We start from the raw sequence: 27,742 nt of genomic DNA, 5'->3' as shown, positions 1-27,742 counted from the left end.
AAAACTACAGGTACTTGCTTGCACTGAGGTTGTTAAGAAATTTGTCTCTCTTGCCTGGCAGTGCTTGTGGCATCTGTTTATCCCCGGAAAGCCCACGTGGTCGAGCGCTACGTCCTGCCTGTGCTCTGGTTCTTCCTGGGCAACATGATCGGAAACGGTGTCCTGCCCGGGCGAAGCAGCAATGTCAGGGCTGCGGTCACCAAGCTTGCCAAGAGCCTCCACCAAGAGATGGGCTCCAGCCTCAAGGAGCATGCTGCCAGCCAGCCTCCACACGTGACAAAACACCTCTGGCACGTTTTGGACCTGGATGGTCAGTGAAGAAGGCTTGGTGTCCTCCGTGCAGCTGGCAGAGACCCTGGCATTGCTTTTACTCCGATTCTGAAGCACCAGATTTATCCTACAGAGTTTAGCTACAGACGTATATAGTCTATTTTGATGTAGGCTATTTTTTAAAAAAAGGAAGTATTTTTCAAAGCTTTTATTTCTTGAGCTCCTCTTTCTTGCAGAACTTACATAGACATGAAAAAGAAAATAAAAACCCATGTTTAAATGCAACTTGTAACTGTAAAAAGGAAATAATATATTTATATACATACCTGGAAGGTGAGAGATGTGCATATATATTTACTTACAGTGTAAGAGATGGGTTTTGTAAGCATATGAGCTGCAGGATTAGATAGCTTGCTGTCAGTGCAGAAGCAGATGCACAGGTCAAGCTCTCTGGTACCAGAACAGGAGAAATGCCTTTGGCTTTGCTGAAATTCCCCTCCTATTCCAAGGGGTTTATCTTGTCTATAGTCCCCTTTCCTTCCTCATGTAACAGGCTGATGCACAGAGATCCTGGGGCAGCAATGGGCTGTGGATACCTCACTCCAGATTTTGTGTTATAAGCTGTGATTGGCACTGTGGAACAAATAAAGCCCACTTTTTGTTTAACATACACATTTTCTTAACGTCTAAAAAGACAGATAAAAAAGAAAAAGGACCTGTCCTTTAAGAAATTCGGTGTTTGCCTTATTTATGGATGAATAAGCACTTCTTGATCTGAGATTCAGGAGAGGAGGTAAGTGCCAGTTCTTCGCCACACAGAGGTTTGGAAATACAAAGGGGAGAAATCATGAAAGAAAAGAGGACAGGCTGAAGGCAGCAGATGCTGATGCTTACTCAGATAAGAAAATAGAACAGCTTGATCTATGCTCATATGCTGGCGGAATTGTGAAAGAAACTAAAATGGAAGTTTTGGAGAGAAGAAAAAATTGAAAACAAATGGTATGAGACACAATGGGGCTATGGTAAAAGGACCTTGTATTGAGGTTGGGAGTCAAAGAATAAGCAGGGAGATCTCTCCAGCTCAAGAGTACTGGGGTTTTTTATTTACTGCACCTGATTTGTATGTCTAAAGCCAAAGAACTCCAACTTAATAAATAATATTGTCACGTTCGGTCACCTATTCAGGAAACACTTTTTCAGTACATAACTGAATTGGTGGAATTATTTGTCTCTTTTTGCAAAGATATGGCATGGGATCTAGGTGAGGGACTTGGCTCTGAGACACTGGTGTGTCAGGAGATCCTGCAGAGACTGCTAGAAATCTGTAGAGATGGTGCAGTGCTTTACAGTTTGGCATCCTGACTAACAGTTTACCAAAACCAGGTGTGATGGTGTTCTGCAGAGTACCACCATGCATCAAAATATTAAGTGGAGAATGAAGAATACTGGAGAGTGGCTGAGTTTAAACAGCTGATCTTGAATGGTATCACTTCATTGAACTGCTGAAGTTGGCTGCTGCATGAGTTCTACTTTCAGGCAATAATTTTTGTAGTAGGTGGCATTCCTAGAGGACTTGGTCTTGCTTCTTTCACGTCCAGAGTTGCTTTTGCTGTTTCCCTCTGCAGATCGTCCCTCTGGAGCCCTGTACATGCTGTTGTGCACAAGCTGCTTTCGCTGGGCTGAGTAGAAACTCTTCTTTTTTACTTTATCTGTGCTTGTGTCCTTGGGGATGCAGAGAGGAGTATCTGCACTTGGGAGAAGTTGTTTTTTTGTGCACCTCAGAAGAAACCACCTAGAGCTTATTTTTTATGTGTTTAGTTGTAGGACTTGCAAAGTATGTTTAAAAAGTAACTTGTGTAACTGGTTTATTTAACTCCCTCCTGGCCTTGAGCATTACTTTCATGCATGCCCCATAGTAAGTGAGAATAAAGCACTTTATTACCTGCTGCTACCTCTTTTCTGTCCAGGTGGTTGTTTGCTCTTTTGTTTTTGAAACAGAAAACCTCTCCAGCCAAGACAGTTTCTCTATAACAGAGGTACTGTCTTACCACAGAGAAATCAAACTTAGCCATTAAAGTGTCTGTTTGCAGCAAGTAGAGAGAAATAGGGGTTAAATGGTATGTGTTAACGCAGTTCAGGTGAGCTCTCCTGCCAGCTGCTTGCACTTAAGAAGTTGCTGTGCAGCCATTTAGAGTATTTGGAAGCAAGGCAAAGGGCAGGGTTGAACCTTCCTCTAGAACTAGTAAAAGATTGTAATGTTTATTCTTTTTTTTTTTCTAACTTATCTTTATTGTAATATTATTCTAGAAATCTTATCAGAAAGGAGACTGCAAGCTGTGCTTACAAGGGCCAGTTTAACTCATCTGATTGTTGCGCAGTACAGCTTGCTAGACCATGGAAGATAGCATAGCAAAAAATACATGTGGCAATCTAGTTTGTTGGCTTCCTCTACCCTACAGCCTGTCAGAGCCCCAGGAGAGATCCCTGCTGACACACACTCCTCTCCTGCTGAAGGTAAGAGCACTGTCATCAATGGAAGGTGGGGGTAATATGGTAGGGTAATAAGGAGGTAAAGTAATAGGGGGTAATAAGGACAGGGTAATATGGTAGGAGTACCACATGCAGAAAGCCCATGTTTCCCTAGACACTGGGTAATGACCTTGTGCCGTCTCCCAGTGTAAGGGGCACAGGAGCTTTGGAGGATGAAGTTGTGTGGATGGAGAGACCAATGCTATGTGCTCTGAGTCCACTCTGCAAAACTCACGTGGGCACTTTCTTCTCACCAAGAGTCAAAGCCTGTGTGTGGTGATATGGTTTGTCCAGGGCTCATGGCACTTGTGTTACAGTGATGTATTATACCCCAACTCTCCAGGTTCTCTACAGCCATGCAACCAGAAAACCCTGTGTGAATGCAAATATACAATCTTGCTGGTGCCAAGAATGCTTGGGGGGTGGGGTTGGTATAGAAAAATGAATGGCAAACAGGGTAGTAGGAAGACCAGGAAGGAAGTTCCTGAGTTGTCATGCTGAGACTGAAGGTTAATGTAGTAAATAATGCTGATGCTGCCTTTGTCACATTGCTAAGAGAGCTGGGGTGGAGAAGAAAGGATCCACCAGAAGAGAGTGCTCGTGCTGAGGTGTTGTGTTGTAGAGCATAGCTACAGTAATTGCAGCAGAATTTGCTCTTGCCAAGGTTAAGGGTGGGCTTGAGAGCCAGTTGCTGAGCCCTTCTGTCAAGGGGAGGGAGAGGGGCTGCACTGAGGTGGCTATTTTCATCCTTGTTAAGTAGTGATGGTGGGAATAAAAGTGCTGGCATTGCTAACAAATCCCTGCCAGCTGACACTGAATCCTGATCCTGGGATAAAGCCTTTGATGCAAGCAGAGGTGAGAAAACCACTCCAGCTAAAATTAGAGCTGGCCTGAACCTTTAAGCCTCCACTCTGCCTTGGTATCAGTGCCTGACAAGAACAGTGCCTGTGCTGGGCCAACAGACTGCCTCCGTGTATCCTTAAAGTCCCCCAAGAGGGTATCCAAATGAAATCAGCAGTGATTTTTGAGTTTTTAAAATCTCTCTGTGTTTATAGCTGTGTCTCAGATAAATGAAGGCTGTACTTCTTTTCACAGCCATTTAGCACATTTCACCTCTGCTGTGTTTACAGCAGAAAGCAAAAACTGTTCTGGAGGCTGCAGTGAAGGCTGTCATTGCCTGCTGTGCTGCAGGACATATGTGCTCAGTACTGAGATATGCCCAGGCTCTTGGGCACAGCCTGAAATTTCATATCCCATGTGATTTGAGTGGTGCTGGTTCACCTGCAGGAAGATGCACCCTCTCTGCTTGGGTCTATGCGTTCCTCTGCACATCTGTCCTGCTCTGTGTATGTTGTCAGTGTAAGTAATATAGGCTATAAAGCTGCTTAGTACTGATGCACTTGTATCAGTACAAGTCCTTGTGCTGAAATGTACTACTGTTCAAGAAGGAAAATTGGCTCTACTAATAAGACGACTTTCATATAGGTATAATTGTGCAAATATTTGGATCTCTATTACTTTGGCTGTTTATTTTGGCAGCTTTTTAATTTCAGCATTCTTCAGTGCAATACTAAATCATCTCACTCGCTTCAGTAGGTACTCCTGCAGGCTGGACCTCCAGCAGCAATGGGACCTCACAGTGTGATTTGGCAGGTGCTGCTCTTTCATCAGCTATTGATCCTGCAATTAAGTGTTCCAGTGAACGTAATGGCAACAGGTGTGCCTGCACTCTGGTTCTGGCCAGAGTGGTCATTTCACACCTGTAGGAAAATTTTTGTTTCAGACTAACAGATCTTCTGTAATGCAATTCCAATCAGAAATACATTTGACCTGCTTTAATGTTTCCTTGCTGGCACTCTCCATTTCTTTGCTGAGTTCTTTGGACTCCTTGCCAAGATTTCTTTGTTCCTTCTGTTACTGCTGTTTAATATTTAGCATTGGCATGGCATCACTTTTTAATGTGGTTGGGACACAGTGTACCTGAAAAGTCCTGTATTGTATATACTTTCATAAGTAGACGTAGTCTGTGCTCACAATAAATATGAACAAAGTCAACATGGCCCAAATCCCAGAGCTTTGCACATCTGCAATTTGAATTATTTCTGGCTCATAGGTGTCTTTTATCTTGTTTTATACATATAAAAAGGAAATGTCTTTTACAGGGAAAAGGTAAACTGCTTTTTAAATGGTATGTACGTGTAAGTTTATCTGGAACAGCAGCCAGATAGTGTTGTTTGTGATTTGGTTGTGGAAGGATGAGTTGACTGTGAGACCAATGATAGGTGAGAAAGGTTTCTCAAATAATTTTATCATAGAATATACATTTATCATAGAATGTTTTGGATGGGACCTTAAAGATTACTCAGCCCCAACATCTGCTGTAGGCAGGGCTGCCCCCTACCAGTTCAGGGCCCATCCAACCTGGCCTTGGGCACCTCCAGGGATGGGGCACCCACAGTTCTGGGCAGCAGTGCCAGGGCCTCACCAACCTCTGAGTGAAGAATTTCTTCCTTGTATCTCATCTAAACCTGCTTTCTTTCATTTAAAACAATTACCCCTTGTCTTATCCCTATATGCCCTGCAAAATATTTATCTTCATTTTCTTATAATCACAGAATGGCCCATGTTGGAAGGGACCTCAAGATCACGAATCTCCAAATCCCTGCCACAGGCAGGGTCACCAACCTCCATGTTTAATACTATACCAGGCTGCCCGGGGCCCCATCCAACCTGGCCTTGAACCTCCAGGGATGGACAGTGCATCCACAGCACATTTGGGCAGCCTGTTCCAGCACCTCACCACTCTCATAGTAAAGAACTTCCCTATGCCACCCAACTTAAATCTTCCCTCCTTGAGCTTAAAAGCATTTTCCTGCTGTTATCTATCCTTTCAAAGAATTGATTCCCCTCCTTTTTACAGGCTCCCTTTAGATACTGAAAGACACCTTTAAGTATTGAAAGGCTAAAATTAGGTTTCCCTGGAGCTTTCTGTTCTCCAGACTGAACAAGCCCAGCTCCCTCAGCGTTTCTTCATAGGAGAGGTGCTCCAGTCCTCTGAACATCTTTGCGGTCCTCCTCTGGACCTGCTCTAACAGCTCAGTATCATTCTTGTGCTGGGGGCCCCAGATCTGGACACAGTACTCCAGATGGGCCCTTGTGAGGGCAGAGCAGAGGGGGACAAAAATCTCCCTTTCCTTGCTGGCCATCCCTCTTTTGATGCATCTCATGATGCAGTTGGCCTTCTGGGCTGCAAGTGTGCACTATCCAGCCAATTACTTACTGAAGAGCATCACTCAAATCCACAGCTCTCCAACTGGAGCTAAGGATATCGTGAAGGATCACGTCAAAGGCCTTGCAGAAGTCACTCCATCATAATTTGTCCCTGCCTTCTATATGCCTTAGCATGATTTCTGGGAGGATCTCTTCCATGATCTTTCCAGGCACTGAGGTGAGGCTCACCAATTTGTTGTTCCCTGGGTCCTCGTTTCTACTGTTTCTTAAAAAAATAAATAAAGTGTGATGTTTCTCTTCTTCCACTCATTGGGGACTTCACCTGACTGCCATGGCTTGTGTTTACACCCACGCCTGAACAACTGCTCAGCAGAGAGCTCTGTGATAACTTATTGCCATGGGCCAGCTCTTTACCTTGTGACAAACTGCTGTGCAGCTGGAGCATGCACTCCTGGGTTCAGCCCAAGCTCTTGGTAGATGGTGTGATCAGTTATGGCATTGCCTTTAAAAAAAAAATAAAAAAAATTGTTTCATAACCACTTGAATCTTTTAAATTTACATTTTTATTTGTAGTTGCCATTGTTGCTCTGTCTGAGGGAAAAACCCTTCACAGCCGAGTGCAAACCATAACATTTTGACAGCGTATTCTGCATGGTTGCCAATTTCTGTTATTACAGAGGAAAACACATGTGATGTGTTAATTAGGCTTTCTGAAGGACAAAATCTCTTTCATGTGTCTGTGTTTGTTCAACTATCGATCTAATCCTGCCCTTTGCATAAAGCTCAGGGGAGGTAGACAAAATCACAGGGAAGAATCCCTGTTTCAGCCTGTGAGCAGGTAGGCTTGCTATTACCAGCATAGTGAACGCATCCTTTCAAGGTTTTCCCTGGGGATGCAATTATGGAAATTACCTGCCCAATATTCCAGTATTCTCTCCAAACTTCATAATACATAATAGTAAAGGTAGTGAAACTCAGTGGCTAGGTGGTAACCATACAGTTTGTAGGATGGCATTTTATTTTTAAAGTCATTTCTCTTTCATGCCAGAAGCATTTATAGTCTTCAAACATGCATATAAATGAGTGTGGATGATGCAGGGTCCGCTTTCTGACGCTTTTGAAGACTGATAATGTGCTTGATTTGCAAACTAAATTCAGTTGTAGCTTCCATCTTGGATCTGTTCTATCCAAATTTTGGAGGAAAGGGAAATTTGAGTCAAGATGATTGGATCCATTGGGTACCTCACTAGCTTTCAGTGCTGCTCATCTTTTCACAGAACTGATTTGTTGTGCACAAATGGGTGAATGGAGAGGTTCAGGCTCAGTACTGTTGCTTTGTAGTTCTGAAAGTATCAGTCTCCTGGAAATTATCAGAAAGGTTAGAGAGGCTCGTACAGGTCCTGGTCTCATTTTGGCTGAAAGCAATCTAAATCAAACCTATCAAATTACTCTTAAAGTTATTAGCTTGCTGTTTATTTAGAGAAATGCCTTTCTATTTTTGCTGGTCTGTAAACAGCATCTGAAGAGGTCACAGCAACCTTCACTGTATGTTGGGAGTAGAGAGTAGAGATGCAGAGCCATTGGTCTGCTGGGGGAAACTGGGAATGCGCTGAGCATCTGAATGCCTCCTGCATTCCTAGTGCTGTGGTGTTTGCAGAGGGTAGTGTATTTTTTTTTTTTTTTGTGTCCCTCTGTGTAAAAGCTAATCTAGTTATTTGGCTGTCAAGGGAATAAGAGAATGCTGTAGAAATAGAAAATCTCTGCCTTGTCAGGGCTAGCAGAGCTTAGAGTTTGCAGCATGTGGTTTCTTTGCTGTTTCTAGGAGAAGTAGAAGAGTGGAGGTTTCTTAGTTTGAAGAATATGCTATTATTTTTTAAATTTTCTATAGTATTTTCTAGATTACATTATTTTGCACCCTAGGACTCTTCCCTACTAGTTGCTGTTGACTATATGGATTGCTGTGATATGAAATTTGTCTAAGGCTCAGGAATAGGAAACTGCCCACCAAGACTGCTGTGTCTTACTGGCTGCTTGGCTGCAGATCTGTGGGACAGGAGGGCACTCTTGGTGTTCCCTGGGTTATCCACAGGAGAAAACTGCAATATGGAGAACACATTTCCATGCTGTAGCTGTTATGATGATAAATGCACACGTGTACATGCATATGTTCTCTCTGAAGTACAAAATAAAGGGACCTATGTGGATATTGGGCTATTGATTTAAAAATGTCAGTATCCGGAATAATCCAGAAACATGTGTTGCCTTGTGCCCTGATTGCCCATGCGTTAACTATATTTGCATTCAAAAAGACAAAGCTTCACAGTGTGGAGAGAAAAGTTTTTAAAAACAAGTGATTATATTGCTCTGGCAGGCTTAATTTCCAGTTAGAAAGTAAGAGGTATTAAATTTAAGCCCAGTTTAAGAAGGTTCAGGAGGAAGTAAGGTTGCAGGATGGAAATTGCACTACTAGATTGCCTCAAACTTGCTTTTAAAAACTGAGCAGCTAGTGAATTTCTTGGTTTAGGTTTTATCTCTAGAGTGATCTTGGCCTAGGGGCTTATCTTTGTGGTGGAAAGTCTGGGAAGTCATAGCTTTACAGTGATGCTGTAGGGAAATACGGGTCTCTGTTAGCATCCTTAAGCTTCAGCTTTGATTCTTTCATATAGTAAGGACCCAGTGGCTCAATCTTGAAGCATCAAAAGCTTTTGGTTTCTTTTTAATTGCTGTATAATCAGCTCATCTATGCCTTAAGGAAAACTTTATTGAAGCAGGAGGGATTTGTATGGAGCAAGATAAGCTTATTGCCTTTCTCCTTTAAAATAACGTTTTTTAAGGGTGTACTCTAGATCGTCTCCAGAAATCCTCATAGGGTTACTTAATGCACTCAGAATTTTGTACTGGTAAAGAAAAAGGGAAGAATATGATGAGTTTTTTTGAAATTTGGAAAATCAGTGAAGGGGACAGCAGTTGAACCTGTGAAGGCTGCAGATGATCTGGTGCAAGCAGTGGTGGTACAGGATAGCTGCAGGGCAGGCATACATGAGATGAATGGAAAGGGATCAGAAAGATAACGTGATCCTGGTCTTGATTGATCTTCCTCTGAGCACTTACTGACCATATCTGGACATTCTTTTTTTTGACAAATATTTTTGTTATTCATTCAAAGCGAGCAGTGGGAAGGACTTGCTACCTTTGCGCTAGGTTTTTAGATAACCCAATGTATTGTTGTGAAGATAAACCAAGTATCTTCTTGCACAGCAAGACCAAAATCTCAGTTTGAAGTTCATACCTGCAATGTGCATGGTGCAGTCATGATGACTCTGAAGTTTATCTGATGTGGGAGGTTTCATGACTTGTTAATCTAGAGGAGTATCTCTTCAGTAAGTGTTGCCAGTTCTGCAGTGATGAACTGTGGCAGTAAGAACAGGTTATTTTATCTCTGTACTGTGATTTCTGCTAAAAGGTATAAATTCTCAGAATATTCATCTTAATAATAAGACTTCACAAATAATTATGAAATGTGTTGCTAATATCTGGGATAAGTCTTGAAGTCAAATAAGGTAACTGGAGGTGTATAGTACTTTTGGGTCATCCGCAGATGCTGAGAGTATGAAATGATGAGTCCATTAAAGGCTTCAGCTTTGAGTAGTTTCCCTGGAAGCAAAGGCAGCTGTCAGCTTGTCAAAGGTCTGCAGATGAAGCATAGCATAGAGCTGTTAGCTGCTAGTTTTGCAGCTATGAAGTCCTGGCTGGGAAACTGATACTGCTTTACTATGTGCTCGGCCCTTCTGCATGAGACTGCAGTGCAACAGGTGTGCTATGGCTTTAACCCTTACCTTGGATTTGCTGTGGTTTTATGTAGAAGCTCTGAAGGGAGAGCTCTGAATTGCCAGGTAGTTCAAGCTAAATTAGAAGAGGAAAAGGTGGAAGCACAGCTGACCTCTGTTCTGGTCTGTTGGTGTCCAGGCTGGACTTTGTAGCCCAAAAATACGTATTTGCAGAATGAAAATATAATCTGTTTTATCTGATATACCAGTGGAACACAAAACAAGACAAACTTGTATTTGGGTGGGAAGGAATGAAGCAAAAGGACTTTTTATGGCAGAGGGCACTCATTAGTGCACCAAGTAAGGAATCAATGGCATAACATTGAGGACTGTGCTAACTTCAGACAGAATGTAAGGCACAAACTCATAACCTGTGTATAAAACTGATTTATTTACATCAGTAAAAAATACATCTTGAAATTGAGTATGGTCTTAATAACAACTGTATTTCAGAAACATTGAATTTAGGAAAAATGGAAATGATATTAAAAAAATCTGTAATGCAACAACAAACAAACAAACAATAACACTTCTTTAAAAAGTGATCGGTCATGCTGTTGTTTTCTATGTACTAGTTACTCTCAACTTCATACTTGCAATACGAGCTGAAGTTTAACACCTCATTGCAAGGGTCCTGCACTGAAGAGAACCTTCTAGTTATACGTAGTCATGAGTTCATGATACAGATATTTGTAGATCACCACTGGAGAAGCTCTGTTTCTTGAATATAACGCTCAGTTTGCTGCAACAAACGTCCTTAGGGCAACGCTAGAATCCCCCAACAGCTGCAGTGTTCAGGTGGGACTATGGTTGCGATGAGCGTACTGATGACATGATCTTACCCAAAACTGGAACAGATGCTGTACTGGGATGATGGTTTATGTGACATGTCTTCAAGAGAGCCTTATTTTAATCAGGGGAAAGTGGCTTGGCTGAATTCATGTCCAGCCAGCACAGGTGTGAGCAGGTTTCAGCTTGATCGCTGTAGTGTTTCTCTATGTGCTGCTGTAGCTCTTACTCTACAGAAGAATTTGCTGCTCAGGGGGCATAAATATACACTTTCAATTATCATCCATTGTGGATGCTGAGACATTTCAGCATTAAGACATGAAGGGCTGAAATGATTGCAGCAACTGAGCACAAGTTGCGCCCCCACTCTTGCATTTTCATCTTCAAAGCTACATTTAGGCATGCAAAGTGCCAGATTTCCGTTGTCGTGTTTCTGGTTTATTTCTGTTCTGACAGCTAATGACACCAGAATAGACAAATCCAAAATGCATACAAAATGTCTAATTTTAATGCAGTGGGAGTAGACAAAACTTCTGATGAGGGGGAAAACTGACCTGCAGAATTTGCTTTGCTGAGGAGCCTTGCAGTATCTCCTTGTTGATTTTGCTGTTTAATAGGGAATGATGTATCTCTCTGTGTGATCACAATGTGGGTCTGTTGACATCTCCTACATGTACACCTTGGGTACAGCTACTTTTGTCACCTCAAGCTCACAAACCCCTGATGATCCAAAGCATTGATATGCTATGAGTTATTTCTTTGTAATACTTCATCTTAAATACTACAGTTAAGGTTTCCTTTTATGTGGTATAAAATGGCACTGAGTTTATTGAAGATGGATGGTTGTGATGAAGGCACTGTAGTAAAACTCAGAGGTGTTCAGTAGACAAAGGGGTCCCTTGTACAGCTTAAGGCAAGCCTTAATTCCCCCATCATGAAGGTGGTTAAAAAGGGAAAGGGTTAAAAATTCTGTACGTAGATGAAGCGTTCATCATGAAAGCTGTAGGAAAAACTAAAGCTATTCCCACCAAAGCAGGACTAGAAATGGGTCTTTTTCTGGATCTTTTTCTGTCCCTGAAGTAGCATATAAAATCAAGTCAAATTAGGTAAATTAAAAAGTTACATCTTAATTCTGATGACAAACTAGTTCTTTGAGTAAAATCCAGTAAATTATGGAAGTATTTTAGTGGGTGCTATACCAGCCTGTGATTAACCAGATGTCGGTACCTCGTGTTTTCATTAGCAAGAACCTGCCTAGAAGTCACAGCAAATCCATTCAAACTGTGTCAACTGGAATATCAACCTCTTTCTGAGGGAACAGGATTCTCGCTTTTCTTTTTTCTTTTTTTTTTAACATGTCCTTAAGTGCCTCAGGATGTTTGATTAGGCTGTTACAAAACTACTCTAATCAGGATTAAGCCTTGTATCCTGAGAACTAGAGATGATGAGATTACAGGGTAATCAAAGATGCTTTAGAAGATCAAAGTCTTTTTGAGGAAATAACATTGCTAATATCCCTTGGAAATAAAAAGGGTTATTTTTTGCTTTAACTTGTATTTGGCCTTTTTCTCTCCATGTAAGTGTTCATAAATAACCTAGTGTGAAGTTGTGACTTTGCTGAAGCCATTTGTATTTTGCAGTAGAATTCAGTTGGTTCTCGACTGTTCCGTCCCTTTAGCTGTCACACAGAGCAGAGCTCTGCGCTGCCCTCCGCTCCCTGTCAGGAGCTGCAGCTGCCATGAGGCCCCTGCTCAGCTCCTCTGCTCTGCGCTGAGCAAACCCAGGGGAATGAAAATACTGAATTGGTTTGCCTCAGACTTGCAGAACTGGCAAGCATTTCTGTTGCTGAAAGCAAACCTTTGAATTGCAACCAGAAGGAGAAGCAGCTGGTTACCACTCTGGTATTTCCTCTGGAGGTCAAGAGGTTTGGGTTTTCAGATGCAATGCCATCATATTGTTTCCTTGTGATTAAAAATAACGGAGCAGCATTTTGGAGGCTTGGGTAAGGCTGTTCCCTCCTGCAGACCTCAGGCCTTGCTCATACCTCTGCGGTCAGTCCCTCTGCAGCCTCTGGCCCACGATGTAGAGCTCCGGGTGGGAAGCAGATCTGTTGGACTCTTTGATTTCAGGGGCACAAGGGTTGCTCCAAGAGTCGCCTGCTTTTCTAGGGCTCTCATCCATGCTGCAGAAGAAAAGATGCTCAAGTTAAGAGGCTAATGAATTGTTATTCTTCAAAACAACACTGATTAGGCCATGTTAACTCACGAGGCACAAATGCTGCACAGTACTACGTAACTGCCTATCTCCTTTTGTGTACATGCTTTCTGCATATGCTCTACAGACATTCCCTCTTCTGTGATGCCAAACACACTGTGCTCTCTCTCCCCTTCCAAAACTTCCTTGGAAAGTAAACGTTTAAAATGTTTAACAGGGAATCAGTATGAATCTAGATTCACTTGCAGATGGAGACTAATTTGAGTGAGAAGTCTTCTTCCAAACTCAGACTCTGCTGGACAAAAGGTCTTACCTCTGTTATACACCTGCATGGTTACAGCGACTTCTGAGGATGCCATCCTGTTGCCATGCTATGTGATCTGGTGGCATAAATCTGCCCCTTTACAAACAGGAAAACTGAGACAGAGTACAAGTGATGTTCTTGACATCAAAGAAGCAATCTCTAGAGGCACAGAGACTTTGTGAATCAAGAGTGACTATTGCAAAAGAGCTAGTCATGGATATCTCAGTCTGCAGGCCTTCATGCTGAGATTTGTTCCATCTTGCTTTAGCTAATTAAGAGTTTAAGCTAAGCATAAGGAAATACCCCAGAGTTATCCAAAATCATTATTGTATTTTAAGCACAAGAACTGATAAACTGAATTCACTTTTGACTGTAGGCAAGCTTTACCTTCCTATTCTATCTGCTAGAACTACAGGGATTTGAAAGGCTAGATGAAAGAGCTTTGTGATAGATTTCCAGTCACAAAACTAATCCAGCTTCAGATGACCCCCAAATGCAGAAGTTGCACTCGGATACTTGCTTTGGGCCTGGTTCAATGAATGAAGTCCCTTGCCAAGACTTTCTTGAACAATATCTTAATGGCAATAGCATTTCTTCCATTTCTGGTCTACCACTTGGAAGATTAGCAGTCTCAATGAAATATTATTTTAACTGCATTTGAGTTTTGTGTAATACAGGTTAACAGGATTTCTATAAGCAGAACAATCGTAAATGTTATGCCTTGATAATATACCAATAACTGTTGATCATTGTCAAATAACCAAGCATAGGAACCAGCAAAGTTAGCTCACTTCAATCCATCCACAGTCAGTTCAAACAGGAACTCATGTTCTACTTGATTTGTTCGACTAGTAGTTGCTTAACATAGAAACTGAAATCTGAAACTGAAAGTATAGTCCAGATACTCTAATACTAAGTACAAAAGCTATAATTTTTTAAGGCTAATGATGTGTTAAGTCCTGGTATTTCTTATAGCACAGGATGGGCAGCAGACATACGTGGAAAAGAAGCACTTCTTGCCTTCTAGAGGAGCAGTGAGCATGTGGCAGATGCAAATCTGTGTGTAGCAGTGATATCTAGTGCCTGGCAATGCAGCTGAATGGAAGCTGCTGCTGCTTCTGTTGTTGCTGTTAAAATGGGGTAGGTGAGAAAGGGCTGCCTGATGACTCACTGAAATGTGTTGTTCATACAAGCTCCTGGCAGATTATATTTAGTATTTTCCCAGAAATTGGATGTTTTACTTGGGCATGGAAAATTGAGTGATATATCTGGAAATGGAAAAACGGAGTCTGCACAAGCATGGGAGAAACTGGCTACACTGCCAATTTTCAAACTTCTTTACCTATGCAAGTGTGATGCCCCTGCAGCTTTGCCTGTCTCCCCTCCCTCCTGTAAATAAGGAATGAAAATGCTCATAGAACTTACAAAAACTCGCATGCACAGAAGCATTGTTGAACTTGAAGAGGAGAGGGAGAGCAAGGGAAGGAAGGAAGGAAAGGACACTGAGAGTTAGGTGGGAATAGCATGCGATTTGAGACCAGATGCAAACGCTGTCAGAATGAAGAGTTTTAGGAATATAACATGTTTGAGGGAGATGTTTTTTGAAATTGTCCTTTGTTAGCAGAGTGAATTGCAAAGCAGAGGAAGCCTTGCATGGCTTAAAAACTGGAAGGAGAAATATGGATCAGTGTGGTGGTTATTCTGGAGTGGCATCTGCTATAACAGCAAGGATCAGCATCTGCACATGGTGTGAGGTGCTCACAGCTGTGGCAGCTGCTCAGAGCTCAGTGAAGAGACAGGCAGCAGTGATGTGAGGGGCTCTCAGAGCTTCTGCTATGTGCTGCTTCCTAAAATAGCCCTTCTCTGCCCATCAGCACGTTTGCTGTGATATCTGTATTACGCCAAAGCAAGGTCTGTAAAAGTCAATTCTAGGCAGCTTATTTTAACTGTAAGAAAGCAAACAATAGCATATTGAATCTTGAGTCAGAGTACATGGTAATGAATGGGCTCAGTTTCCCTTCTGTTTACAGTGATATAAATTTGAGCTGACTCAATAGGACAACGTTTGATCTCTGTTTATATAAGTGATAAGTTGAATTTGGCTCAGGATATATTTATTCTAAAATGACTAGAAATGATGTATATCAATAACATTAGATACCATATTTTTCATGATGGGGGGATGATTTTATTTACAGTGGTTTTTCTTCATACTACTGTCTGCGTTGTGACAGACTACAATAGAGAGATAACACACACCATTGAGGCATGAATTATTTAACAATTTATAGTAGACTGTTCTTAAAATTGAGCCATAAAACTCCCAGGACTTCTGTCTTAAAATATTTGATACAAAGCTGCCTTGGAAAAACATTAATTAATTCTAGTGGGCACTGGAGTAGACAAAGCTGGCTTCACACCACGCATAACAGCAGAAATCCCAACAGCAATGTAGACAACTTTCAGATGATCTTCAAATGTCAGAATGTAACACAAAATTAGAATCCAGAATGCAAAACTGTCTCCTAGCAGCTTTCGCTCCTTTTGTTTAGCTAATTCCTCTACTGTGAGTGTGGTTCTTGTCCTGTCTTTGGGAAGAGAATGCCTGTACACTTGATTTCAGTATAGTTAAGTGTCTCTGCACTCAGTGCAGGGTATGTTTGTGCATTTGTAAGTGCAATTTTATTTCCAGTTGGGCTTGATCTTGCAAGCTCTACTCATGGGGACAATCTGTGTGATTTTAGCTCTTCTGCAGCAAGAGTAAAAATATTCCTCATGTGAGGAAAGCCTGCCTGGGAAGGGTCTTAATCCTCTTGTGTAGCTTAAAGCTTAATGGGCTAAAACATCCTAAGATGCTAAGAAACTAGAATAACAACATTTTGTACTTCCAGACAGCTACCCTGATCTTTAACTATTCCCAAATACTCACATGTATTTTATAGCTTATTTGCTTTTCTTTTTAACTGATAGAGAAAATTTAAAGTCAAGCCCAGGTATTTCAAAAATGTCCACCAGTGGTTGCAAAGATGGAATTTCTTGTATCTAATGCTTTCATAACAGTGAATCCCTGAAAGCCATGTGAAATTTCTCCACTTTGAAAACTGAATTTGATCTCTGGAACCACCAGACTTGGCATTAGTGCCTCGATCTGAAAGCCTACACAACAAGCTCTAAGTTTCGGCTATAATTATAGTCATACAGATGTTTACATCTGCACATTATTCTTGCCAGTTGATTTGAAATATTTTAACATAGATTTCTGTTGAGCAGTTTACTGGCTTAGAAGCTGATGCTAGTTAAGACACCCCAGCCTATTTTCTCACAGTTATTTAAAGACGTTTATCACCTGAGGGCTATTCCATAGCTTTTAAGAATTGAATGTGGATGTTCTTAGTCCCCAAGCGAATAAGGGAAATTCAATACCACGAACCCAACACTGAACTTTCTCTGGTTGCAGTGTAATGCCTGAGCAAGCTGTGCAAGGTTAGCTGTTCCCTTTACTCTGACAGGCGTCTATAGAAATCTGGGGCAAGATGATGTTGTCTTTCCCCAGCCATCTGTCACATATAGGAACAGAGAACTTTTCTGAGGAATCTCTTAAAGACAATAAATTCCCATCAGGAGTTTATAGAGCCAACACAATACAATATTTCTACTGTCCTGATGTAAAATTGAAAGATTCTTACCTTGCTTGGTTAAGAGCGGGTTCACTGGCAGCTGACACAGGAGCTGGAAGGAAGAACCGGACCCCTGGTCGACGGTCGGAGAAACTTCTCTTCACAAATGGCTGAGGATTGGCAGCGCTCAGGGACAGCTTTCTGGTTCGAGCTCCCAGCTGCTGGAAAAGCAGACTGCTCTTTTGGGAAGGTTTTGAAGCTTCAGGCTGACCCGTGACCTCCTCTGAGGGTTTGCTGGGTGCTGGTGGAGGTCTTGCTTCAAATAAGGAAGAGGTGGCTGGGCAAAATATTGAATGCACGTTGCTGCCCTTTTTGGTGGAGGAAGGCTGGGGCTCATCCCCGGCATCCAGACCTGCTCTTGATCCTCTGTAGGAGCGAGATGGGGAGGTTGGTGGGGATGGGGTGATGGGAAATGGAGCAGGGGCTGTGTCACGGCGGTATGCTGGGGGGCCTGGTGGCCGGTGTGGGCTTGATGAGCTTTGCTTATGCTCTGCAGGAGGGCTGAGCAGTTTGCGCTGGGCCGGTGGAGAGGGCAGCTTCTTCTGTGAGGGAGGGCTGGGTGCTCTGGGGCTGGCAGGGGGGCTGGGTTTCCTCTGCATGGTGGGCGAGCTGGGCTGGGGGCTGCTAAAAGCTTGCAGAGAGTGTCTATGATGTGTTGGAGGGCTGAAAAGCCGTTTCTCAGTTGGTGGAGAAGAAGGAGGGGTTCTCGCTGGGGACACCCTCCTGGAGAACGCTGAGCCTTTTTCGTTTCTCCTGAGAGAGTCAGGAGAGCTGTGCTTCTGGTGCGGCACTGAAGTTGTGGGTGAATTGGCCTCCATGCTCTCTGAGCTGTTGCTGTGTGGTTTTGAAACCCCGCTGGGATTTTGAAGAGGAATAATTTTATGCGTTTGCTTGTACAAATCTGCAGCCTCTTTTCTCTGGGTCGCTAATATCTCTTCCTGACTAGGGATGTGCACATTGGTAGGGTTCAACTCCAGAGAATATATCTGCAGTTTATCATCCCTTGGTTCACTGTTCCTTAGAACTTTGTTAGCAGCCACATTGGGGCCATTGATATTTTTGCTTGGTAATAAGTCAATGAACTGAAGAGAGGCCCTCATTTTTGGGGAGACTTGTGTTCTCTTAGTAGCTTGAAATTCTGTTTTGGCAGGCTTTTTGGCATCTTCTGATGAGCTTCCTTCTATTCTTGCAGTTTCTTCCATCTCACAGGAGTCAAAAGTACTGTCTATGAGCATTTCAGGGGGTGGCGGTGGCAAGTTCTCAATATCTTCATCTGTCTCTTCCTTTGTGTCCTTGCTTAATTCTGCTGCTGCTGGTATAGGAGGAAAGGCATTTGGAAAGTTAGAACAAACTCCACTGTTGTTTGAAAGGTTTGTGCCTTCTACTGGCGAAATGCGATGTTTAACATTCAAAGGCATTAGGCCTCTCTGAAAGGGAACAGTGGGTGGGATGACTGGAAGTCCAAACTTTCTGACACATTTTACTGGTCCTAAAGATTTCAAAGGTGTGGCTTTTCCAAACTCATCAGTGGGACTGAATGTTTCAATGAGCTTTTTGACAGACTGGCGGGGGGCACAACTGCTGCCACTGAGCGTTTGAGTTCCAGAAGGCTTGTTTTCTTCATTCCCTGATGACGTCTCCTGGGTGGGCATAGTAGCTTTCAAAGGCTTCTTGTCTCTTTTTTCATCCAGCTGATGGGCAGGATTTTGATCAACTATGTACGAAGGGACTTTATCCTGGTTAGGCAGGATGCTGAAATTTTTTGAGAGGCATGCCTTCAGTTTGCTAGAAGACCTAGAAGTAACTTGCTCATCCTGCAAGTAACGTGTTGTTCTCAGTTTCCTAGGCTCTTTGGTGTTATCTGTCTCCTTCTTTCCGTAAAACATTTCTAGCCTTTTGCTGAGCTCCTTTTGAGTTCTCTGAAGCTCTAGGAGGGTTGGGTCCTCTGCCTGGCTTCTGAGGGACTCCTCTGACCGGGATCGTCGGTGTTTACCATAGGTTTTCTGTCTGCCTGTTGCTGTACTGGGCCTTGCTGTTAAGATGGCAGTTCCACTCTCATCCTCCATCCACTCTTTACGCCTAGACTTAGCTGGGACAAATTTGATTTTTTCACTGATGGCATCTTTCATCTTCAGAATCATTTCCTCTGCTTCTGCATTTTCTGTCCTTTTGATAGACTGCCTTTTTGTGTTATCAGTGACTGCAGGTGAAGACTGGGGCCTCTTTGGCAGGGCATCCTTCCCCATTTCTGATAAACTTGTGTTGTCGTCATCCTCCTCCAAGGTGCTCCCTTCATCATCATCATCTGAAGGAAAATCTATTGATTCACCAACTTGGAAACGTTCATGTTCTTGAGTAGAGTCAGACTGGAAGGAGTTACAGGAGTGGCTTTTACTCAAGCTTGCATCTTGTGCCATGGTGGAAATACCTTCCGGTATTCCTCCCTGACAAGTAGTTCCTTCTCTACTCTGTACAGATGAATGAAGCACATCTTTAAAATGCATTTCAAGTGTGGAGTTATGAGATGTGGCTGTGCCTGGTGGCCTTGTCCCACTGTGGATATGCTCCATCATTCTGCTGTGCTTCTGGGACAGAACACCATGTGCAGAGGAATCAAAGCTTGCTTGTGCTCCAAGATGGCTGAAAGGACTGAAGTCTTTGAGGGATTCATTGTCCACACCAATGCCACTGTCCTCAGAACAGAGAGTCCTGTCATCACCGTGGAACTGAAGGTTCCCTATGGTTGAGGCTTCAAGCAGCCTTACTGTCTGAAGCAGGCGCTCATCAAACATTTGCTTTGCCTTCAGTTTTCCTTCCAAGTTGGTTGCAGCGGTCTGCAGGTAGTTGCATGTCTCCTGCAGGGCATCGGAGGTGAGAGAGGCTAGCGTTCCATTCAGTAACTGCATTTTATTGATTGTGTATTGCAGTAGTTGTTGCAGAAGATCAGGGTGCTCCTTCAAATCACCTTTTTCTGATGGCCATGCCAGATTCCCCCCCACGTTTTTGAGAAGATTTTCCCCATCATTAGCAATTTCTTCCAAGAGCTGGTTGATTTCATCAAAGCGAAGCACGAGGAAGCTTACCATCTGTTGTAGGAAGAGCTGAGTTTGGGCAGCCTGATCAGCCATATGAAGTATTGCTTCATACTTGGAAAGATTGGGATTTAAGTAAGCATATGCACTCTGATGAGCCTTAACAAGCAGTTCTGGGAAATCCACCTTTTCCTCTGTCTCACACGGGGACAAAATGGACTTTTCTTTAGTTTTGCTGAGTCGACCTTGTTTTGCTGACTTCTGATTCTTTGGCTTCTTCCCTTTCTTTAGGATTTGCTTTGCATTGCTTTCATTCTTATTATCCAAAATGAACACTGATGCTTCCGATTCACAGGAGCTTTGCTTTCTGATCTGTATAGCCTCAGTGATGTGTTTTTGAGATTCAATCAGTTTGGATATAACTTCAGCCTCTGTGGCTGTCCTCTCAATTACTTTGTCTTCCCTGGAAATGGGGACCCTTGGATGAGAGTTGGAAGAACACTGCAAACGATCACTCTTATCCCGCTCAGATGTTTTCTCCTTGGTTTCTATCAGGCATTCATTCCTCTGGACCCCATATTGGTGAAGTTCATCAAAACTGTAGCAAGATGAACCTTTAACTAGCAGCGGAATTCCTTTATCTGTTGGATCAATATGCAAAACACCTTTGGGCTTATTCAAAGCCTTGAGGCCACTTCTTGCAAGAGTATTGACAATCTCACTGTGAGATGGTGTGCAGCCCATCTTTTCTTCGTCTTTGGCTGTATTTTTGATTTAAAAATCTAGATAACTATAGAAAATACAACAAAGAATCAAACTCACTGTCTCATCCCGAGCTGTAGACTGGCCTTTTCTCACAAGTTTTCCATCACAGTTTTGTTGATAGTTCTTGATGTAGTTTGCCTTGAAATCTCATATGCTCACTGTCCAGGATCTGGTCTTGCAGTCGTGCATTGTCCCACTGTATGTTCTGTATGTTTCCACACAGGTTTTCTTCTTTGATACAAAAAAAAAAAAAAAAAAAAAAAAAAAAAGGTGTGTGAAAGCTCTGCTGGATTTAGAGCTAATGGATTAAGAGGACTTGCGTGCCTCACTTCTGTCTTGACAGATGTCCACTACGAGTAAGACTTTAAGCTCATTAGGGTAAGCAAGCACCAACCAGTCAGCATCCATGTTGTATTTATATAGGCAGATTTTTTTCTGCACTATATTGGGTGGCAAGAGGACTTGGTACCTGTCCCTGTTTCTTTTCCTTGTTGCAAAACTGTAATGCATCATTGAATGTAGTGATCCAAAGGAAGAAACTGTATTTTGAAGCCTGTTTGAAGAGAAACTACTTGAACATGTGCACAAATGCCATTAGATACTGCTTAACCAAGAAAAAGATGACCTTGATGGAGTATGTAGCAGCTGGAGAATACAAGGAGAATCAAATGGGTTAGAGGTACTTGTTATGCTTCTGCTTCAAGGGACTTCAATATTTTTCAGTATTTTAATTTTGTGAAAAAAAAAAAAAGACAAATCTCAGGCAGAACTATCAGTTTCAGTCTTTCAAATGTATGGGTAGGACCACAAAAAAGAATCACACTCTTTTCTATAAGATAATAGATCTCTAAAACTAAACAAACAAAAAAAACAAACAAAAAAACCCACGGGTTTTCCTTCCTTGGGGTTTCTTGGAATAAAATGCTTATGTATTCTTCACAGGCACAAAAGTGACTTGCTTGCCTTTACTTCTTCCTCATCTGCCAGAGACTGGTTCTTTTAATGAATTAACTTCAAGAGTTAAAACTCTTTAAAAAAAAAAAAGGAAAATAAATAAATTTAAAAAAATTAAAAACATAGACCCATTTCTATAAAGAAGTTATTCAAACCACTTAAAAACCCCAAACAGGATTGTTCCTTTTGTTAGTTTGGCTACCACTTGCTGCATCTTTTTCTTGGAAAAACAACCTCCAGGATAACCTAACTTCTGAAAAAGAAGTTAAAGAAGCCAAAGCAAAAAGTGGAACCCTGTGACAAAGCAGAAGAGATCTCACCTGGTGTACTGTGCCCAAATGAAGAGTACTCAGTAGAGGTGAGATGTGGACCTGCTGGAGCACATCCAGAATTGGGCCACGAAAGTGATCCGAAGGATGGAAAAAGCTCCCCTGCAAAGTTAGGCTGAGAGAGCTGGGGCTGTGCAGCTGGAGAAGGGAAGGCTCCAGGGAGACTTGAGAGCGGCCTTTCAGTATCAAAAGTGGGGCTAGAATAAAGAAGGGGACATGCAGGACAAGTGGAAATGATTTCAAACTAAAAGAAGGGAGGATTTAGACTGGATATAAAGATGAAGATTTTTATGTTAAGGGTGGTGAGGCACTGGCACAGGTTGCCCAGAGAGGTGCTGGATGCCCTGTCCTTGGAGACGCTCAGTATCAGGCTGGACAGGGCTCTGAGCATCCTGATCTAACTGTAGGTGTCCCTATTCATGTTAGGGGAGTTATATCAGATGACTTATAAAGGACTCTTCCAACTCAAACCATTCTATGATTCTATATTGGATGATAATAGCACTGACTTCCTGTTTCCCTATTCAACATTCACGTTTGATGAATTCATCTTTTAATTTCAAAGAGTAGCTTTTCTACCAAAGTTATCAATTTCTCAGTGTCAGAAAAGATTGAAGACAAGAGTGGCTAAACCTATCTCTGGGGAGAAGCCTTCTGCTTCTCTCTAGCAATTTCTGTGTGATTGCAGGTAACTCATCTGCTTCCCCAAAATGTTTCCGTACTGCCAAGCCTCTAAAACATTTTCAGACTTGAATGAGCTGCTTACATGACTCATTCCTTGATGCTGTAGCAGATTGTTCTCCTGGAAAATAATTACTTTCTGTAGCCTCTTTATTCACATTTCTTCTGTTCAACAGGATTAGCAAACTTAACTTGTTTTACAAGGAAGAAGGCATGCCAGTGACTCCTAAGAAAATGTTTATTCCTTTCTCTCAGGTAATTTTTCTGGGACATACTAATTGCAATTAATGTATGTGATGGTCATGTTCCTCAGTGCATTTCTGGAAAACATCAGGTAATTATTTCTTGGCTCTGCTTCTTTCAAGTCATGTAGCTAATTCTCCAGATGCTTCTGCATCCCACCACCATGTGGCTTGCTCACAGTGGCTGATTTATGACGGTTACATATTTCTTACTCTACAATTAATATTAACTAATATTAACTTACGCTGTTTTATTTATTTATTTTTAGAGATTCTGAGTAATAGAAAACATGTTTGAACAAGGTGTTTTGTCCTAACTTTGTTGCTTGCACTTCTATGTAGTATAACCACTTCAATGTTCTGTTAAACTTATTAGCTTCTGTGAGAGAGAAGAAATTTTATGCCTGTTTCCAACCACTTATGAAACCGCATTTGTCATTGATATTCTTGTTACTAAGTAAATATATGTTGTGTTGAAAGTCTGAGGTATTTAAAGCAGAAACAAAAAGCTTTACCACATGGAAAATGCAGAAGAAAATGCTTTGCCTCATGGCAATTTAACAGAAGAGATGGCAAGTGAAAACTGTGGTAGAAGAGATTACTGGTGAGGAGAGTGACAAGCAAGTATTTTTGACATTAAAGTAAAGAGATGAATTTGTCATCTGTTGTTCATGAGTGCTATGCATTGATGTAATTCCTGGTAGAGTTACTGTACTTTGGCTTATAGTGCTACAATTTACAGAACAAAAATCAAAAGGCTGAGTCCACGTTGTTACCTGTGAACTTGCAGACTTGAGTCATTTTACAAGTGCCCCATGTGAACATAGGACTGTGTTTGAGGAACAGAGCCTAGGGGAGAAGCATGGTAAGATCATTAAGGATTAACAGAGACTTTCCCTTGAATGTTGGATTTAATTTAAAATACCTTTTCTTCTTTCATACCCTTTCTTCCACCTGTTAAAATTGGCAATATTTTCACTGCTGCTTGGTTGCATGGCACTCTTACAGGGAAGAACTTAAATATTCTTATATCCTGCCAGAAATAGCTGGTGCAGTAGATAATAAAAACCATACTAGTCTGCAAAGGGGCCTAGAAGCACTATAATGCAAGAACGAGGCCTGAGTCTGGATGGAGATGTATGGTACTTAGCCTTCAGAGATGTTGTCCATGAAGTAGCTGTGGGATGGATTTCAAGGCAGGATGATGGGAGAATCTGTTGATAGAAACTGAAATTTCAGTATGAAACAAATAATGTAGACTAAAAATTATGGAAGCAAGAAAAAAAGGATAATGGAGGCTGCAGGATTTAAAAGAGGAATGTGCATAAATGCTCCTTTCAGGTCTTAAAAGGTGAAGGTTTGCATTTGTGGATGACTTCTGAGAATTTTTGTTTACTGAGAGATTATGGAGGGCTTCAGTGATAATAACAATTTTAAAGAGTGGTGGTGGTGTTGTTTTCAATACCAGCAAATTGAATATAACCAGAGGGGTGTTCAAACTGTTGGTCTAGATATCACTAAACAAACAGGAAATTCAGAAGAAATATTAGTAGAAAATTAGAGGCACTTCTGTGGTTCAGCCCGTACAGGGGCTGCTAACTGCTCAGATGCCCCACGGGAATAAAGCAAAATCATATGGGACCTAACACTGCTCAAAGTCAGCAGTGATTTTGTAAGATACGTTTACACGTGCTCACTGCTTTTGGAAGGAGTATTCTGGTCACTTGATCATCATTACTCATTCCTACAAATCCCCCAGTATTTAAAAGACAGCTGTCTGGCAGATGTTCACTGCTGTTTTCAATGGTTAAGGCAGTGCCAGAATGTAAAAGTTAGAGCTAAGAATTGTGGGAAACAGAATAATGTTTCAAATACAGATTTCCAGAATTATGCAAATTTACATAATTAAAAGGAGACAGGCCTAGCCTCAGCGGTAGCTGCAACAGTTCTTACAAGTGGATGCAGGTTTGTGGTTGTGGAGCAACGTCATGGAAAGCAAGTTTCTATCAGGTGACAGAATTTAACAGGCAGGCAGCTGGTTCTGTTACTTCTGCTGGGAGGTGGCTGTGTTGTTTTGGAAATGGATTTAGAGGTTAGGTTTAGAAGTGACTTGTATTCCTGAAAAAGTAATCCAGGCCACTGTAGAAAACAGTGGAGCTGTTAAGCTTTGTGCCTCTCCACAGTAGGTTTCCTTATCTAAAGCATCTCAGGTGTTCTCTGAACATCAAGATAAGCACTCTTATTGGCTTCCTCCTGTAGGGTGCCTCAAAGCAAAAGCCACATGTATACACAGCTTTCCTGTTAGGCACCTAACTGAGGGCAGCTCCTGCAGCATTCAGCGTCTTACAAATGTGCTTGCTGCTCCACTATTCTCACTATTATTCTGATCTTTGCTCCAGAGTAGCTTTGCTGGAAGCTGAAGTCTTCCAAAGCTATTTAAATGACCCTTTTCTTCTGATGTGAACATTTGAGAAGGTGAAGGAAGTGGTTAGTAATGCCCTATTTCTGCTCAAGGAGAGAAATAAAAGCAAAATAGTACTTTACATTAAAAAAAAAAAAAAAAAAAAAAAAAGTTTTGTTGCTCATGAGCTTTGTTCTTCATTATCTTCCTGATGTGGGGAGAGGGGTTGTAGTTCATTGTTTGAGCCATTACAGCTCTCCAGGTGCTCAGCAACTGTACTGACCATGGCATCACAGAATGAGTCAGACAGGATAGGCTGGACAGAATTTTATTTAGACTCACATCCTGATATTGTGAAAAGATTTTGTAAAGAGGCATAGAACTGGGCTTTATTTTTAATTTCCATTGTGGGGCTGGTAAGTGGAACTCAGGACGTGCAGGCATTTTGTCAAGCAATGGTATCTGATCTCCCTTGTGGTTGCAGCCGCAAGGACATAAGGATTTATTCCAGGCTAAAATGTTTGGGTTTTACCTTCATTGCTACAACCAGAAGGTTCTGATGAACCTGAGATGCTTGGCTAGATGCTGCCTGCTTTCACTTTCTAACAGAAAACTATCCATGCCCAGTTTTATCCTCATATTCAGTGTTCACTTTGAATTCATACACCATTCTCCACAGCGTATGGCAGACAGCAACCATAATCATCTCTCCCACTTTTCATTTTGCTGCATTAAATAAGCCATGCTCTTGTGAGCCCCTAAAATAGACTGTTCTTTTCCTCGGCTCTGCTAGGAAATCATCTGTGAACATATGAGATGAGCTCCATCTTTGAGGGAAGGGCAGTCACAACTGGTTAGGATTTCCCATAGGAGACAGCAGAACTTGCTAACATGAACACAACTGGAAGTTATGTGTCCTAAGGTAGCCATTTACTTTTTAATGTGATTCCATTGTTATTGGCATCAGTGTTTCTTGAGTAACTGTTGACTACAGTCACATCTGTCTCTTAGTTGCTTTCATATAATGAGATAATCTCATAATAATAATAATCTCGTAATAACAGTTATCTCATAAATGCATCCTTTCCTTAACAGCAATTCTTGTCATTTCTTTTGTCTCATCAACTTAGTGTTGGTTTTTTTTTTTTTTTTTTGTTTCCCCTGCCAGAATCATTGAAGAGAAATATGAAACAAGAATTAGTTCCAAGAAGAACACCTCTGGATGTCATTGGTAATTTCCCCTAGCCTGATACATTCCATTCAGTTTTGCTCTGAGCACTGTTTCCCTCTGTGCTTGCACTTTACCCATGTTGTTGGTCTTTTGAATTCTAATCTGCTCCAGAATTGCTAATGATTTCCCTATCAAACTGCTGTCCATTATTTAGTATCTGCCCTAAAATTGTCTAGTGATGTTGTTGATGCCCTGTTCCTGGAAACTTTCAAGGTGAAGCTTGATAAGGCCCTGGACAACTTGACCTAACTGTGGTGTCCCTGCTTATTGCAGGGTAGTTAGAGTCATCTAGTCCAACTGTAAGGATTCTATGATTCTAATATCAAGCACCACACAAAACGTGCAAGCTGGTATCAAGCTTATCTCACTTATATCAATGTATTTTGTTATACTTCAAACTCCTTCTTTAAGGTGCCCTTCTGGTGAGCGTAGCAGATGTGCATCTACCCAAGTTACAATTTTCTCTGCCCTCTTCCAAAGTAAGAAACCTAGCTAAGAAGTTTTTCCCTCGATCTCTGGCATCACGTTTACTCCCACAGCCACACTTCTCCCTGTTCTACTTGCAGTTTTCAAGTCTCTGGGAGCTGAGTAGTTTCCAGTTCTTGCCTTGCACACTGCTTCATTTCAAGGTAATCTGCAGTTGTTGCTTCCATTATTCATCTTGCCTCCACCACTGCAATTAAAATTATCACTGGAAAAACAAAACCAAAGGACTGGTTATAAACACCAGGTACATTTATGCCACGGTGACCCAGATGGGAATGTAAAATATAGCAGCATTTGTCTAAGTTATTATCTATGATTCTTCCCCTCCGGTAGCCTGGGCTCCAGTTGTATGGAGTTGCATTTTCCATTGCAGGATCTCTGTTTACTGATCTTTGGATCTACATCACTATCAGGTTTAGAGTATGGAACACAGGGACTAGGTCCCTGCTTGCCCATGGATCCAGCTGCAGTGCACCTGCCTTTAATTTCCAGGACTGCTTTGAGCAGGGTGGGTGAGCGAGCAGGGCAGGTGCAGAGGATTAAGCATGCTGCTTCCCAGCCCTGCCCGCACCCAGCAGCGATGAGAGCTCCCACCTCCGCTGCAAGCTGCTTCCGGGTGAAACCGGTTTTCAACCTGTATTTAATGCTGCGCGTTTTATTCTACAGCCACGCAAGGATGTGCAGAACTGCCTACGCCGCTTAAGCAACGCGAAGCCCGTGCAGAGGAGCGCTGGGGCGAGCCGAGGGGGCGGCGCTGGAGCCGATAGGCGCACGGGACGG

The 27,742-nt window shown here is 42.1% G+C and overlaps 2 protein-coding genes across 2 annotated transcripts in view; one reads left to right on the top strand and one right to left on the bottom strand.

Moving 5' to 3' along the window:
- Nucleotides 1-27,691, top strand: part of TOGARAM2 (TOG array regulator of axonemal microtubules 2) — a 73,271-nt gene extending 45,580 nt beyond the window's left edge. Inside the window, exons 20-24 of the mRNA XM_042895274.1 lie at nt 62-2,306; nt 2,730-2,784; nt 22,858-22,936; nt 26,414-26,476; nt 27,629-27,691. Coding sequence (XP_042751208.1) covers nt 62-318 — 257 coding nt within the window. The 3' untranslated portion in view covers nt 319-2,306; nt 2,730-2,784; nt 22,858-22,936; nt 26,414-26,476; nt 27,629-27,691. The remainder of the gene's footprint in view (nt 1-61; nt 2,307-2,729; nt 2,785-22,857; nt 22,937-26,413; nt 26,477-27,628) is intronic.
- On the bottom strand, nt 12,699-20,617 carry PCARE (photoreceptor cilium actin regulator). Its single transcript, XM_042895273.1, has 2 exons — nt 16,851-20,617; nt 12,699-12,828 (listed from the first exon to the last, which is right to left on the bottom strand). The coding sequence occupies exons 1-2, from the start codon at nt 20,615-20,617 to the stop codon at nt 12,699-12,701; spliced, it is 3,897 nt and encodes a 1,298-aa protein (XP_042751207.1).
- Nucleotides 27,692-27,742: the final 51 nt, after the last annotated feature.

The sequence above is a fragment of the Lagopus leucura genome, unplaced genomic scaffold (assembly GCF_019238085.1).
Source record: "Lagopus leucura isolate 7727_CA_CO unplaced genomic scaffold, USGS_WTPT01 Super-Scaffold_73, whole genome shotgun sequence".
In the NCBI taxonomy this organism is placed as follows: Eukaryota; Metazoa; Chordata; class Aves; order Galliformes; family Phasianidae; genus Lagopus; species Lagopus leucura.
Note: the sequence above shows the minus strand (reverse complement) of the source record. Positions and strands in the feature narration are given on the sequence as shown.